General features: G+C 48.6%; 1 protein-coding gene across 8 annotated transcripts in view; it reads right to left on the reverse strand.

Moving 5' to 3' along the window:
• The window catches only part of SRRM4 (serine/arginine repetitive matrix 4), a 194,911-nt gene that overhangs the window by 27,026 nt on the left and 151,518 nt on the right, over positions 1-16,367 (reverse strand). For 6 of the 8 annotated variants that reach the window (XM_039505393.1, XM_039505391.1, XM_039505396.1 and 3 more), the window contains 3 exons: positions 13,880-14,026; positions 5,526-5,615; positions 2,600-2,671 (listed from right to left, as the gene is read on the reverse strand). In XM_039505393.1, the coding sequence (XP_039361327.1) occupies positions 2,600-2,671; positions 5,526-5,615; positions 13,880-14,026 (309 nt within the window). The remainder of the gene's footprint in view (positions 1-2,599; positions 2,672-5,525; positions 5,616-13,879; positions 14,027-16,367) is intronic. The other 2 variants (XM_039505392.1, XM_039505395.1) reach the window with 1 other exon arrangement.

Here is a 16,367-nt window from a genome sequence, read left to right on the forward strand (position 1 = left end):
TTGGGCCAAATCCTTGCCCCTGGGTTAAATGTGGGGTGGGGGACCTTGCACGGCCTCTCTGAAACCTGACCATGGTGGTTCTCTTGCTCTACAGGCCTTACTCCCTGATGATGGTGGTGGTGGAGGGCAGGATTCGGACCGATGCAATGGCCAGGCCTTGTGTTCTAGGGGAGTTGATTCTATACACACGCCTGTTAGGAGGGTTAGTAACATAATGTAGGATTCAGGCCTGTCTATAACCAGAGATAGAAGTTTGGGTCTTGTTTACCCGTTTGAGTTCTGATATTCTTATATTCTTACTAACATGCGTGAACAAAGGAAAAAGACACTGTGGGTTGCTTCTGCCCAGCCAGATGGGTTGTTAGTATAATGGGAACAGATAAGAACAGCTAACGTGGTACTGGGCATGGTGGGAATATAATACATTGAAGAAGGTCTCAATTCCTATCTCAAGGCAAGGGCCAGCAACCAGTCGGGAGGGGCGATGAATGGGAAGGTTAACGAAGCACTAAAAGGCCAAAGCAATGCCTGCCCCTCACCGTAGCACAACCCCACTCCTTCCCCCTCCCATGGGATACAAAGAGGTGGGACGAAGCCCCCAGACTCACGACCCCCCAGAACGGAACATGACCATAAATTGTAAGAGGTGGGACCAAGGGCAGGTGTAATGATGCCTGCTAAGGAGTGGAGGAATGGGACACTGGGAAGCGGGGCTCGGCGGCGTCAGCGCTATGGATATGCTTGCTTGAAACTAACCCCAATCAACATTGCCTGCACGTCGGACTACTGGCCTTCTGCTTTCTGCCTGCGTGACAAGAACCAGGGAAGGGGGTGAAGGGAAAGCCCCTAACAATGCCCCACACCCCATTTAATACTACAGATATGTGGGGCCGAGTCTGATCTCAGGGACACTGCTGTAAATCTGGAGCCTCTCCATCAATGTTGGTGGGCCTGGTTTGCACCGGGGTCATCATTTACACCTGTGCAAAGTGGGTGTTAAAGGCTGCTGCTCTGAGCAGAGGATGGATTGCCGCTGCTCTGCACCGCATACATGGCTACACCACGTGCAAAGCAGCAGAGGATCCATCGGGCCCATCATTGCTGGGGCAGGGTACAGTCTCGGGAGGAATATGGCATGCTCCTTTGTAGTGAAATGCATTGGAGGAGTCTTTCAGTCCCTCTCTCTCTCTCCCTGAGTATCGGGCTCACTTTTTAGTCTTTTTGTTCTGTCTCTTTTGTAAGACTGTCCTGGCTTGTTGGTTCAATCAATTATAAATACATGAACTTTCTGAGGAAGATGGCACCCATTGTTCTCAGCAAATATTGGGTCAGTGGTTGGAAGAAGAAACTGGAATGTTTGATATTTAAAAATGTAATCGCGTTCTTTACATTAGAGATGGGCCTGAGCTAGCCAGCTTGGAGCTGGGGCCAGCTCACAGCAGGCCTCCTGCTTTGAAGGCATTCAGATCTGCTTTTGCCTGTTGGAGAGAGAGATGCCTGCTGGGACGTTCAGATGTAGACGTGCACCCGAGCTGTTCTAAATGTTCGGGCCGGGCCGGGGAGGGGCGGGCTGAGTATGACAGATGGGGTTTGTGTTTGAGCCCGTCACTGGTTCCAATATTTGGGTTCCTTTGAGGCTCATTGAGCTAGTAATAAAGCAGGATGGAAATGGGGTGACAGAGGACGAGGGCCAGGGGAAACTCAACGGTTTGGGCTCAGACGGATTCCTATCAACCTTGCCTTTGACTTTGGTCCTAGCCTTCCATCCTATTTCTAGAGCCCCCACCCCCGGGACATCAGAACGCTGCCTCATGAGCACCTCCTTGAGTTGTGTAGGGTGCCATTTGGGCAGGTTTCAGTGGTCTGGCGTTGAGGCCATACGGGGGCAGTCGGACTGAGCTGGCGTGTGCAGGCTGCGCTACAGCTGCTTGGTCCCAGAATTCTGCAGAATTTAAGCTTCCATTGAAAAAAGGGGGAACAAACCAAAAGAGCCAATGGCTAGGAAAGAAACCTGGCCCAGCGCTGCCTGCAGGAGTCTGCGGACAGACAGACGCTCGTTTGGTGAGCAATGCGGACAGCCCACGCGTTAACACCAAAGCCTCCGGAGAACAGAGTTGAATTATGCCCGGCCCTGCGAGGTCTGCAAGGGAAGAGGGAGGGAGAGCTGGCAGCCTCCCTGTCCCTTGCACTCCTGTGCAGAGGCTCCGCACAACCCTTTGGAAGAGCACAGGTGTTGCTCCCTGCTAGGGCCAATGCAGGTACGAACTTCCTGAGAGTGGGTGGGGTGATAAGGGTGTCAGAGATCCCATTGCAGTGGGAGCTCTCTGGGTCAGCCAGGATCCCTCCCAGGGACTCCCATGCACCACTTCTGTCCCACTTTAGCCCAGGGTTATGTGGGAGTTAAGGAGTGCAAAGATGTCGCACTGGCCATCCCCACAGGGGCCAACATTGCCCAGACAGCAGGGCCAAGCAGCAAGGGCATCCTTTACCTCTAAGCCTCCTTCTAACCCAAATCACCCAGCTGCGCTCAACCGCCTTGTGTTCAGTGCCTGGGGAGGAGCGGGCGCTGGGCTTGGGCTGAGCGTTTTAGGGGGAATACCTGTTTCTCTTTCGTTTCTTTGAGCTTTTCTTCTTCTTCTTCTTCACAGGCGAGGGGCTGTACGATGGAGACCTGGGGAACAGCGACAACACGTTACTTACTGGGCACGTGGTGCTCCGAGCTGGAGGAGTCTGTCTGCTTGGGGTGAGTGCCTGGGGACACAGGGGTTGACCACACTCGCCTTTCACCCAGGACACCTGCATTCCAGTCCTTGCTTAGAGGACAAGCGAAAACTCATTCCCGCCTGGCAGGTGTTGTTCCCATCAGGAAAGACCCCTGAATTTGCCATGGCTGCCAGGCAGCGTGCAGGGGAGGCCCAGAGGACTGCAGGTCTGGGTTGAATCAGAGAACATTGCCCAGCCTGCTGCAGCAGGGTCCCTTTGGGTCCCGGGTGCCCACACCCCACCATGGCCTGACAGAAACGTTGGTGACATTTCTGCTCAAGCTCCAGCACTGTGTGGTGGGGGTATAAGCAGCTTCGTGCTGACTGGGAGCTGCTGAGAACAGCCTAAAGAACTCAGTGCAATCCCCACAGTCGCTGTATTGCCGCTCTCTCCCAAGGACTCAGGGGGTCCCCCTCTGTCACAGCCCTGGCTGCAGCACAGACATGATCCCCCTTCCTCGGCCATCGCCCTAGCTCCCTCCTCAAATGCACTCGCCAGTTCTAGGTCTCTTTCCCCTCATTGAGAGTCTGATCTCTAGCGCTGCCGCAGCTGGCATGGTGGTTTGCAGAGGAGGGGGGTCACACGCTGAGTGCTGAGCCCTGAAATGTGGTGGTGGGGAGTTGGGCCCCTAGTCTGGAGGGCGGGGATGCTGGGGGGGTGGGGAGGGGAAGGTGAAAGTGTATTAGTAGAGCTGGGGGAAGCTTGTATAGCATCTGCCTGAACCCGGCTGGGATCCAAGCACTGACTTTTCCTGGGTCCCAATATTTACAGAATCATAGAAATGTAGGATTGGAAGGGACCTTGAGAGGCCCTCTAGACCAGGCCCCTGCACTGAGGCTGGATTAGACCATCCCTGACAGGTGTTTGTCCAACCTGGTCTTTAAAACCTCCAATGATGGGGGTTCCACAATCTCCCTTGGAAGCCTATTTCAGAGCTTAGCTCCCCCTGTAGTTAGAAAGTTTTACCTGATTTCTAATGTAAATCTCCTCTGCTGCAGATCAAACCAATTACTTCTTGTCCTACCTTCATCACTGTCCTTTTTATAACAGCCCTTAATATATTTGAAGACTTATTGGATCCACCTCAATCTTCTTCTCAAGACTAAACATGCTCAGTTTTTTAAACTTTTCCTCATTGGTCAGGTTTTCTAAACCTTTTCTCGTTTTCGTTGCTCTCCTCTGGACACTCTCCAATTTGTCCCCATCTTTCCTAAAGTGTGGCACCCAGAATTGGACACGGTGCTCCAGCTGAGCCCTCACCAATGCTGAGTCGAGTGAGACATGTCTTAACATACGACTCGCCAGTTAAAACGCCCCAGAATGATATTAGCCTTTTTTGCGAGTGCACCATGTTGCTGACTCATATTCAATCTGTGAACCATTATAATCTCCAGATCCTTTTTAGAAGTACTACAGCCTAGCCAGTTATTCCCCATTTTGTAACTGTGCTCTTGATTTTTCCCTCCTTTGCACTTATCTTTACTGAATGTCGTCTCACACGCTACCTGGGAATGTCATCTTGTTGATTTCAGACCAATTCTCCAATTCGTCAAGATCAAGAATTCCAATCCTGTCCTCCAAAGTGTTTGCAACCCCTCCTAGCTTGGCGTCAGCGGCAGATTTTAGAAGCATACTCTCTACTCCGTTATCCAAGTCATTAATGGAAATGTTGACCAGTACCAGACTCAGGACTGACGTGTGGGACCCCACTAGATATGTCCTCCCAGTTTGAGAGCGAACCACTGGTAACTAATCCTTGAGTAAGGTCTTTCAACCAGTTGCGCCCCCACTTTATAGTCATTTCATCTAGCCCACACTGCTGTGGTTTGCTATGTTTATAGACAGTCAGAGAATGACAGTTCTGAAAAGCAGATTTATTTTTTCACAGCTCTCCCTGGCCTTTTTTTAATCAGGGGACTCTTCCCCTCTAGCAATATGTTGAAATGCAAACCCAGGCTCTGGATTTCTGCCTGGTTTGATTACAATGAAGACATCACATTTATTTCAGCAGGTGTTACTGCAGCTGAGTGTACTGGGTGGAATTTCCCATTTCAAGGCTGCCGGAGCTGCCACAGCTTTGCACGGCTGCCACCTCCTGGCACTGATTTTTCACACACAGCTTATGCCTGAGCTTTAGGTCCTGGCAGCACAGCCCTGCCCTGTAATGGGTCTGAGTCCTGCTATGATAAAATCAAGGTGTTCAGACGCCCTGGTGATGGGCCTGGTAGAATGACCTTAACAGAACAGAACATGCACCATGAAGTCCAGCTGAAAGTAATATGAGATTAGATAAGCAAAAAACACAGGGGCACGCTCTTAATTTGCACTTAATTTGAAATCATTGTAAGTTAGGAGTCCACATACCTTTGTGGGTCTGGGGCTAAAGCCCTATATGGGTGCTTAGTGCAGAGTTGTGCCCTCTGATCCATTTCCTAGTGTCCGGCCCAGTCTATTTTTAAAAGTCCCATGAGAAGGGTCTTCCCCTGTTTTCTCTTAGGGAGGCTATTCCATGGCCTAACAGATTTCACTGTCGGGACATTTAACTTGATATTCAGCTTTTTTCCTCTTGATTTCACCCCATTGCTTCTAGTTATACCTCCTGGAACCAGGCTAAACAATTCCCTTCCTTCCTAGGAGCTAACATCGTCTTTCCCATAGGATCACATGCTCTCCCAGCTGTCACCTAGCCTGGGAGATATTTTCCCTTTGTCTGGGATCTGAGCAGCCACTGGTCTGTGGGGTTTCCCCCTCTCTGAACTCACCTCCTCCTCTTCTTCTTACGTGTGGATTTCTTTTTCTTTTTCTTCCCCCGGGATGGGGGTGGTGGGGTGTACTCCTCATCGTGTGAGCGGCTTGAGAGAAAAAAGGACAGTCAGTTGACCCATGTCAATCAATCTTGTTTCCATCCACTTCCGCAATTCCCAGATAGTCCTGATGGAAGGACATTTTCTGAATCTTCCTGCTGTACCATGAAAGATTGGGTTTCATGGCAGATCTATAATGCAGGGTAAATGCTTAATTACCATGTCATGAACAATTTGGTCATGCTTTAAATTAACTGTCTCCTCTCAGGATTTAATATATATATATAATGAGATAGTTGCTGTATGTTACTCGCATGCCAGTTGATTATTTTAAAAATATTTATCGAGGTTAACAGCTCCGTAACGGATTTATAAGTTTTGTTACCCTCGGTAAATATGTTTTAAATAATTAATTGGCATTTAATTCGCATACAATAATTATGGCAACTAGATACATTTCTCTAAATTTAATAAGAGTTAATGTATGTTAAACAGCAGCCGACTACAAAAACATATTTATTGAGGTGTTATGGTAGTATAATGAGATATATCTCTCTTACACAGTTGTTAAACCGCAGAAAAATATGTTCCTGGGTATTTTTTTTTACATTTTGGAACATACAGCACATAATCTCATTATGTTTAAATTAAATGCAAATACTGTAGTTAAATGAATTTGGGGCACTTAGTTTAAACTATGACAGTTAATTTGTGGTTATCCGTTAAGCAAACCAAACATTCTTCGGAAGGGAGGAAGTGCTGTCTAGTGAGTAAAGCAAGTGATAATGAGTCAGGTTTCCTGGGTTGTATTCCTGGCTCTGCCACTGACCCACAGTGACACCTTGGTCCAGTCACATGGAATGGGATTTTCAAATGTGCTTAGTGATGATTGGCACACAGCTAAGCCAACCCCGAGCACTTCTGGAAATTCCACACAGCAGGGGGCTGATTTTCAGAAGTGCTGAGCATCCCCAGAGGTCAAGTGGACTTGCAGGTGTTTACGGCTACAGAAAGTCAGGCGGGAGAGTGTTGCAGTTTAGGAACCCTAAAACTGAGGCCTCCAAAATTAGTGGATACATTTGTTTGCACGCTTCTGTGCCTCGGTTTCCCCATTCGTAAAATGAGAGAACACCTGTGTCAAAGGGATGTTGTGAGACTTAGTTCTTATTTGGAAAGGGCTTTGAGATCCTCAGACGCAGAACCAGACTAGAATGGAATAGGAGCGAAGAAAGGACAAGTATTAACAACACAGTCTTGATACACGGAAATCATCAGAGCATGAAGATATTTAGAACGACAAGGCTGCAGAGGGAGGGGGAGGAGCTGTTCTGCAGCTGTCACTGATTTACATTCAGGGCTTTCACTGCACTTTACAGGGCCCAGGGTAGAATTGGTCTTATCTAGGGCTTGAATTACTACCAAAATGACGCTACCATAAAAAGCCAATTGTTTAGTGTTTTTAATACACTTTTTTATAGCCCTACAAAACTAACCGTGATGCTAATGTTTTGCTCATGAGCCATGAATAACTGAACAGTAAAGTATTTTTGGAACGTGTAAAGAAACTCTCCTTCATTGCCAGGGCTCAGGTGGTAAATGTGTAGCAAGCAGAATGCCCCTCCCTCTCCGGCCCCTGAGTTATCTGCTCACTAGTTTATTTTACCATGGAGAAATGGGTCCCATCACAAATATATTACTCTGGCCAGCATCAGGAGAGCAGCAGTCTTCTAGTTACATAGCTACCTGGAGCCAGACTATCACCGCTGCAAGGGGGCCAGCATCTGCCACCCTTACTCACGACTGAGGCGCACTCTATTCCACAACAGGAAGGAAGGCACAGTCCCGTGCCTCGGGAGATCTGCGTTCAAGTCCCGGCTGAGCCTGGGTGACTGTGGGCAAGTCAATCAGGTCCAGAGTCTCAAAGGTATGTAGGTGTAGGGACGTATGGAAGGCAAACAAGAATGTGAAGAACAGCTAGCCGAAGACTCCAAAAGTAACAGCAAAAAACGTTTTAAGTACATCAGAAGCAGGGAGCCTGTTAAACAACCGGTGCGGCCACTGGAAGATCGAGATGCTAAAGGAGCACTCAAGGGAGATAGGGCCATGGTAGAGAAACTAAATGAGTTCTTTGCATCGGTCTTCACGGCTGAGGATGTGAGGGAGATTCCCAAACCTGAGCCATTCTTTTTAGGTGACAGATCTGAGGAACTGTCCCAGACTGAGCTGTCATTAGAGGAGGTTTTGGAAGAAATTGGTACATGAAACAGTAATCAGTCACCAGGACCCGATGGTATTCACCCGAGTGTTCTGAAGGAACTCAAATGTGAAATTGCAGAACTATTAATTGTGGTATGTAACCTATCATTTAAATCAGCTTCTGTACCAGATGACTGGAGGATAGCTAATGTGATGCCAATTTTTTTAAAAGGCTCCAGAGGTGATCCCAGCAATTACAGGCCAGTAAGCTCAACTTCAGTACCAGGCAAATTGGTTGAAACTATAGTAAAGAACAGAATGATCAGACACATAGATGAACATGATTTGTTGGGGAAGAGTCAACATGGTTTTTGTAAAGGGAAATCATGTCAACAATCTACTAGAAATCTTTGAGGGAGTCGAATAGCATGTGGACAATGGGATCCAGTGTACTTAGATTTTCAGAAAGCCTTTGACAAGGTCCCTTACTAAAGGCTCTTAAACAAAGTAAGCTGTCATGGGATAAGAGGGAAAGTCCTGTCATGGATTGGGAACTGGTTAAAAGACAGGAAACCAAGTATAGGAATAAATGGTCAGTTTTCAGAATGGAGAGAGGTAAATAGTGGTGTCCCCCGGGGTCTGTACTGGAATCAGTACTGTTCAACATTTTCGTAAATTATCTGGAAAAATGATTAAACAGTGAGGTGACAAAATTTGCAGATGATACAAAACTACTCAAAATAGTTAAGTCCAAAGTAGACTGGGAAGAGTTACAAAGGAATCTCATAAAACTGGGTGACTGGCCAACAAAATGGCAGATGAAATTCAATGTTGATAAATGCAAAGTAATGCACATTGGAAAACATCATCCCAACTATACATATAAAACAATGGGGTCTAAGTTAGCTGTTACTGCTCAAGAAAGATCTTGGGAGTCATTGTGGATCGTTCTCTGAAAACATTCACTCAATGTGCAGTGGCATTAAAAAAAGCTAACAGAATGTTGGGAATCATTAGGAAAAGGACTGATAATAAAACAGAAACTATCATATTCCTCTATATAAATTCATGATGCGCCCACATCTTGAATACTGAGTGCAGATCTGGTTGCCCCATCTCAAAAAAGATATATTGGAATTGGAAAGGGTACAGAAAAGGGCAACAAAAATGATTAGGGGTATGGAGGAGATTTCATATGAAGAGAGATTAATAAGACTGGGACTTTTCAGCTTGGAAAAGAGATGACTAATGGGGGATGAGAGAGGTCTATAAAATCATGAGTGGTGTGGAGAAAGTAAATAAAGAAGTGTTATTTACTCCTTTTCATAACACGAGAACTAGGGGGTCAACAAATGAAATTAATAAGCAGCAGGTTTAAAACAAACAAAAGGAAGTATATCTTCACATAATGTATAGTCAACCTGTGGAACTCTTTGCCAGAGGATGTTGTGAAGGCCAAGGTTATAACAGGGTTCAAAAAAGAACTAGATAAGTTCATGGAGAATAGATCCAGCAATGGCTATTAGCCAGGATGGGCAGGGATGCAAAACCGTGCTCTGGTGTCCCTAGCCTCTCTTTGTCAGAAGCTGGGGATGGGCGACAGGAAACTGATCACTTGATGACGACCTGTTCTGTTCATTCACTCTAAAGCACCTGGCATTGGCCACTGTCATAAGACAGGATACTGGGCTGGATGGACCATTGGTTTAACCCAGTATGGCCGTTATGTTCTTAGGTGTCTAAATCTCAAGCCATCTTACTACCTTTGAAGATCTGGCCTTAAACTCTCTGGGCCTCAGTTCCCCATCTGTAAAATGGGGATAATCCCCTCTCTTCCCCACTCTTTCTTTTCTGTTTATAAGTTTTTCAGGTCAGGGTCTGCCTCTCACCATGTGTTTGTGATCTTTAATGGGGCTCCAGGCATTGAGATATAAATAATAAATAATAATAATACTAGTAGTGTTTATTTCAGTGGTTCTAATTGCACAATTAAATTAGACGTGTAAATATGTGTACAGTCTAGGCCTAAACGACTAAAAAATTAGCAAGCCAAGTCTAGGCTAACACCACATTCTGATGGAGGGTAAACAATAGAATCCTTCCAATTTACTCTTGCTTTATGCTATTTTCCCGGCACCCTGATACCACACTAAGCACCAGGCGTCTGCTAACCACCAGGTCTCTAATTACAGGATCGCTTCACCATCCCCTGAAATGCAGCCACCTCTGTGATGATGGGTGGCAAATGTTGAACAGCGCACAGCAACACCACACAAGTTAGAATAGCCAATGAAGGCTGCCAAATCCACGGCAGAGAAATTTAGCACCTCTGCCCTTGTGACAAATTCCCTTGGATATTGGAGAGCTGCAAATGGCCAGGGGCACGGTGCATCCCAGACCCATGCTTGGGGCATTTGGTTTCATACCGCCCTAGAGAGAATGGCCCTTGTTTTTTGGTCAATACAAAGACACAGGGGAAGCCCACCCCTGCCCTGAAGAGCCCGCAGCCCAGACAGACAACAGAACCCACACTGCGAGACCCAGGGGAGTCTGTTTTGTTGATGTGGGTCAGCAATTTTGGCCTGAGAGAAAGGAGACTGTCACACGAAGTGTCTGCCTTGTAGTGCCCCCTGCTGGCAAAGCCTGGAATCCAAAATCAGTGGAGAGGTCAGTGGGCTGCCAGCTTTCCCAGCCTGCTGTCTGTGTCCCCTTTTATAGGGCCCAGGAGCCCTCCCGTGAGCCCAGCTGGGCAGCAGGCTCAGTCACAGGTACGCTGGACCCTGCTCCCTCTTAAAGGGGCCAGTCCTGTGACAGAGACCATTTGGAGGGAGGCTCTGATGGAGGATCTCTGAGGATGTGGTTTGCTAGCCTGCCTCAAGTGCCCTTCTTCCATTGTTGCATCAAAATAGAGAAATGACCTGCACCACAATTCCCTGTGAGAGGTCAGATCCCAGCTCCTGTTCCTAGGCCCTTTTGAGATGTATCAGCTTTCCATCCCATTCCAGGAAACACCCTCCCTTTCCACCATCCTTTTCCCTTTTCCAAACTATTCCCTGGACACTGGGCTTGGTGGATGGATTCCTGATTTACACTGGTATAATGAGGAGCAGAATCAGTCCCAATCACTTGAAACCACTGGTTCTTTTCAGCCTGGTTCTGGGTCAGCACACTGCTTTTTAGAGGCGGAGGAACAAGCTTTTTTGCAAGGTAACAACCATCATGTCCCTCTGTTGCAGAACAGAAAAGGGGGATGGAATCACATTGCATCCTCCAATTAGCATTTAAATATTTCCTCTCTCGCTTTTTTGCCTCTCAAGTAATTCAAAGATCCAGTGGAAGATTCATTAGGAAACGTGGCACACTGCCTTCTTGGTAACAGGCTTGATGGGCCCTTTATCTGTGTTAAGGTAAAAGAAACATCATTTTGAGGAGGATCCCTGTCTTTCTTCAAACTCAGACATCTGTCTCCATGCAGATGCAGAGGGACTTTTGGTCATCATCACAAGCCAATTCCCTCCTGTGCTGTATTGCCCAAATTCTACGAAAATAGTGCTCAGATTGGTTTTCTTCCCTAATTTTTTTGCCATAAGTGTTTTCCTTTCATCTGCCCATTACATTTTCCCACATACCAAGAGAAAACCATACACTTTCAGGGTCAGCAACTTATCGAAGATCAAGGAAAATAACAAACCAAAAAAGAACAAACATGGCGGCTTGCAAGAACTGACTTTACCACCGACCAAGATGGCATGTGGCCCCTCCCAGCTTGCTATTGCCACAGATGTGGCACAAGCCTCCCTAACTAGTGCCAAGGGGCACTGATTGGCAGGGTCCCCCAGTCTAGAACAACCAATGGCTTGGCCCGGATTGGCAACTCCCATGTTCCTTCACTGGAACATCTGGCTCTGGAGAGGGACAGGAATCACAAACTCAGCGGAGAAGCAGGCAAAATAACCAGTGTGATGACAGCTACCTTTGGGACAGATTCCAGGAGGCGTTCTCTGCTCCCTGAACATCAACTCTGCCAGAGAAGGGAGAGGGAAATCTGAGCAGGAAAGAATTAATACCTGCCCGTTATTAACCTGTAATATCTGGGCAATCTTAGGGTCCCCTTGAAAGCTCTGGCCAGATCTTCAGTCAGGAGGGACTAACACCCATATAGCACTCACCTTAACAATAATCCAACATAAACGATTGCTGTTTTTTATGGTAACACCTAGGGACCTCAGCTGAGATTACAGCCCCATTGTAGATATATAGTGAGAAATAGTTCCTACCCCAAGGAACTTACAGCCTAAATAGATAGGAGAGAGAGAAGTATTTCTATTCCCATTTTACTGATTAGGGACTAAGGCCCAGAAAGATTAAATGACTTGCCCAAGGTCACCCAACGAGTCTGTAGCAGAGTTGGGAATTGATCCCAGATCCCCTAAGCCCCCAGTCCAGGGTTTTAATAATTAAACACTCATCCAATCTGCTTCCATGATCTGCCATGTATATTCATGACCTAATTTATTCCAGTAGGAGCTGTGACTGCTCAGCACCTCTGAAAATACGGCTATTTGGTTTTCAGCCCTTTCCACTGCCTCCTGACAGCTTATCCGGTTTTTCAGTTCTGGCACCTCCATGGCCTAGGGGACGACAGGAGAATGAAACTTTAACCTCCTCCCCTCAGCCCCATGCAGATTCTTGTAGAGCCCTTCCTGGTTTCTGCAGATAACTTCTTTTGTCTTTGAGGTAGAAACTTTCTCCCTGAGTTCATCTGACTTGAATTGTTTCTCTCTGATTGTCATCAAAGTCTAATTAAAAATACACTTCAGATTATTGCGCTGGTTACCTTGAAATCTGAAGATATGAAATCTCTCTCTCTCTCTCCTTTAACCAAACGGATCAGCTTTAATCCCAGCGATGATTTAACAGGCAGGGCTTGGAAAGGCTGTTCACATCATTTATAAACTTCTGATTCATTTTTCCCCTTTCAAGCCACCCCACGTTAAGGAAGAATTGATAAAGAACCTCTGCCCTAACAAGCCCTGTGCTGTTGGTCTGTGATCTAGGCATGGGCACAAGGGAATCTCTTATGGTGAGTCTCCACGGCTAGCACCTCCATCATCCACAGCAGAGTACTGGGATGCTGGCAGGTGGCCTGCCTTCAAACCCCTTCTAAGCTAAGGTGACCTTATGTCTCATTTTGACCCGGCCGTCCCGTCTTTTTGGGCAAAACTGAGCATGTGTCCTGTTTGATTTTACCAACTGAGCGTCAGCTGGCAAGAGCTAACTGGACACATCCACAGTTTAGCCAAAAAAGTGGGGTGGGACTCCTAGTGGGGCATGGAGGAACATGCGGTGTGTGGGGGGGAACAAGTGGCTATGCCAGCCCTGTGCTGGAGGGAGGGCTAGGGAGAGTTTCTCAGGCCGGCTGACCTGCCCTGCATGCAGCAGGGAGAGGGGGGCATCAGGTGGCCCTGTGCATGGGCGGGCAAGGGTGGCCTTGAGCAGCCCTGTATGTGGGGGACATGATGGGGGGGCTGGGGCCAGACCCATGTGGGGGACGTCAGCCTGGCCCTGTGTGGGTGGGAGGCAGGGAGGGCTCAAGGCCAGACCCATGGGTGTGGCCACCCTGTTCTAAAACCAGCTTGAAATGGAGACCATCCACTGCTTGGATGCACGTTCACTCAAGTGCCCGCTGCAGGCAGCCATTTTGGAAAAGAGGGCCCGTGGCTGCTGCAGCGTAGCAAGTGTGGGTGGCACTGCAGAAACACTACTGCCACAAGGGGAAGACTGAAGCTCCTGGGGGCGGCGGGCCTGTGTGCATTAGTGGAACTGAGCTAATAAGGGTCTGTGCCTCAGAAGCAGCTGTGAAGCCATCGCTATCAGAGTGGGATAGGAACGACAGGTTACCGGAGTGGGGGAGAGCAGGGAGCTCTGCTGGATGAGTTAATGGAGCGACTCGACTGTCGTAGACTCTCACAGGAGACTCAGTGGAGACACAGGAGATTCAATGGAGACTGCGGGGATCCTGGAGGGGAGTTAGGAAGATGGCTATGTACACCCCCCACCCCACACACAAAACCTCACCCCACTGCTTTAGCCACTGCTCCCAGCTGGGACCTTACCTGCGGGATCTGTGGTGGGCGTACTGTCTGCTGTCTTTTCCTTTCACACAGCAATTGGTGCTGGAGGCTTCCTGAGCTGTGGTTCCGCTCGGCTTTTCCAAGCATCTCTCCTCCGTTGGGCACGACAGGCAGCTCGGTGTCTCACTGCTGGGCAACAGATCAGAGAAACAGAGCAATGAGGGGCCTTTCTCCTGGGAAGTCACCTTGTCTGAAGGACTACAACCGTTAATGTGTGTGTTACACTAGTGCTCAGATGCTCCACTCGAGACCAGAGCCCCCCCAGTGCTCAGCACTGTTCAAACAAACAGGGAGACAGACCCTACCCCACAGGACTTACAGTCGAAATGGTGAAGCAGAGGGTGGGCGAAAGGAAGGAAGTTTCCCATTTAACAGATGGGGAACTGAGGCCCAGCGAGATGAAGAGACTTGCCAAGAGTCATCCACTGGCCTTCGGGCCACAACGGGAGGCCGCTGCTCCCAAGCTCTGTTAGGGAGGTGGGTTGAAAGGGGAGCTTGGTGAGAAAGAGGCCGATATGGGCTCTGGGTGGATTGGTGGTTTGTAGAGATTCATATGCACCTAGAGCCCGGGGTGGTGGAACTGGGCCATGGAGTGGGCTAGCGCCCTTGCAATGGAAACACTGGGGAGGGGTAGATCTAGGTTTCTTTCCCCCTCTTGTTTTTCACCCCCTCAGTAGCTCACAGAGGTCAGAACAGGACTGGAGGGGAAGGGGCAGCCACGGTGGCACATAACATCAGGCCAGCTACCAAGGCACAGGTTGGACTCAAGTTTGCGGATGCCACTAAACTAGGAGGAGTGGTAGATACGCTGGAGGGTAGGGACAGGATACAGAGGGACCTAGACAAATTAGAGGATGAGGCCAAAAGAAACCTGATGAAGTTCAACAAGGACAAGTGCAGAGTCCTGCACTTAGGACAGAAGAATCCCAGGCAGTGCTACAGACTAGGGACCGAGTGGCTGGGCAGCAGTTCTGCAGAAAAGGACCTAGGGGTTACAGTGGATGAGAAGCTGGATATGAGTCAACAGTGTGCCCTTGTTGCCAAGAAGGCTAACGGCATTTTGGGCTGTATAAGTAGGGGCATTGCCAGCAGATCGAGGGACGTGATCATTCCCCTCTATTCGACATTGGTGAGGCCTCATCTGGAGTACTGTGTCCAGTTTTGGGCCCCGCACTACAAGAAGGATGTGGAAAAATTGGAAAGAGTCCAGCAGAGGGCAACAAAAATGATTAGGGGGCCGGAGCACATGACTTATGAGGAGAGGCTGCGGGAACTGGGATTGTTTAGTCTGCAGAAGAGAAGAATGAGGGGGGATTTGATAGCTGCTTTCAACTACCTGAAAGGGGGTTCCAAAGAAGATAGATCTAGACTGTTCAGTGTTACCAGATGACAGAACAAGGAGTAATGGTCTCACATTGCAGTGGGAGAGGTCTAGGTTGGATATTAGGAAAATCTTTTTCACTAGGAGGGTGGTGAAGCACTGGAATCAGTTCCCTAGGGAGGTTGTGGAATCTCCTTCCTTAGAGATTTTTAAGGTCAGGCTTGACAAAGCCCTGGCTGCGATGATTTAGTTGGGTTTGGTCCTGCTTTGAGCAGGGGGTTGGACTAGATGATCTGCTGAGGTCCCTTCCAACCCTGAGATTCTATGATTCTATGACTCCTGGGCCCAGCGCAGTCCAGCCTTCCAGCCACCACAGGTCCTGATGGAGACACCTGAGCCAGGAGTATATGCATCAGCCGCCAGAGTGGGGTGGGGATGGGACAGGGCACCAGCCACCAAGGTGGGTGGGCAGCACAGGGAACCAGCCACAGAGGAGCTGCTGTAGGAGGGGCAGTAGGAACTACTGGGAAGCCCATTCCCAGCCTGGAGATGGCTGCCCCTCTACCCGCCATTCAGAGGGAGCTTCCACCCCGCTCACCTAAAGCTCTGGATGGGAGAAATAGCAGCTAGCAGAATGGGAGGAGATGGCTCTGGGATTACACACAGCTCTCAGGACACCGTCACCTCCCATTAAAGCTGCAGGGGCTTAGGTGGAGAGAATTCTGTTCCCAGTCGCTTGTGTGTCACAGGAAACAATCAATGTTCAAACGAGACTCAAGAAAACACTTGTCTGAAGTCTGGCTCCAGCGCGACGCAGACACATTTCCATCTGCTTTCACGCAAGAGCTGCCACAAGCACTTAGAGACCGAGGCCGGGAGACTGCAGCCTGGCGACGGCTCGTTTAACAGGTAGAACAGGAAGGAAAACAGCCGGCAGGAGAAGGGAAAAGCAGGTCCAAACAATAACACACACTAATGCGGTAGCCACCAAACCCCTCAGCAATATGGAGCATGATCCCAGCAGGCGGGCTGTGCACTCTCATTCCAATTGCTCCTAGCTCCAAGCTCTGCTGGCCAACCTGCCATACCGCACCACCCGGTGTTCCCACTCTGGAGGCTTAGCTGGCACCCCTTCTTCCCTACCCAGCT

This window comes from Mauremys reevesii, linkage group 18 (genome assembly GCF_016161935.1).
Source record: "Mauremys reevesii isolate NIE-2019 linkage group 18, ASM1616193v1, whole genome shotgun sequence".
NCBI classification, from domain to species: Eukaryota; Metazoa; Chordata; order Testudines; family Geoemydidae; genus Mauremys; species Mauremys reevesii.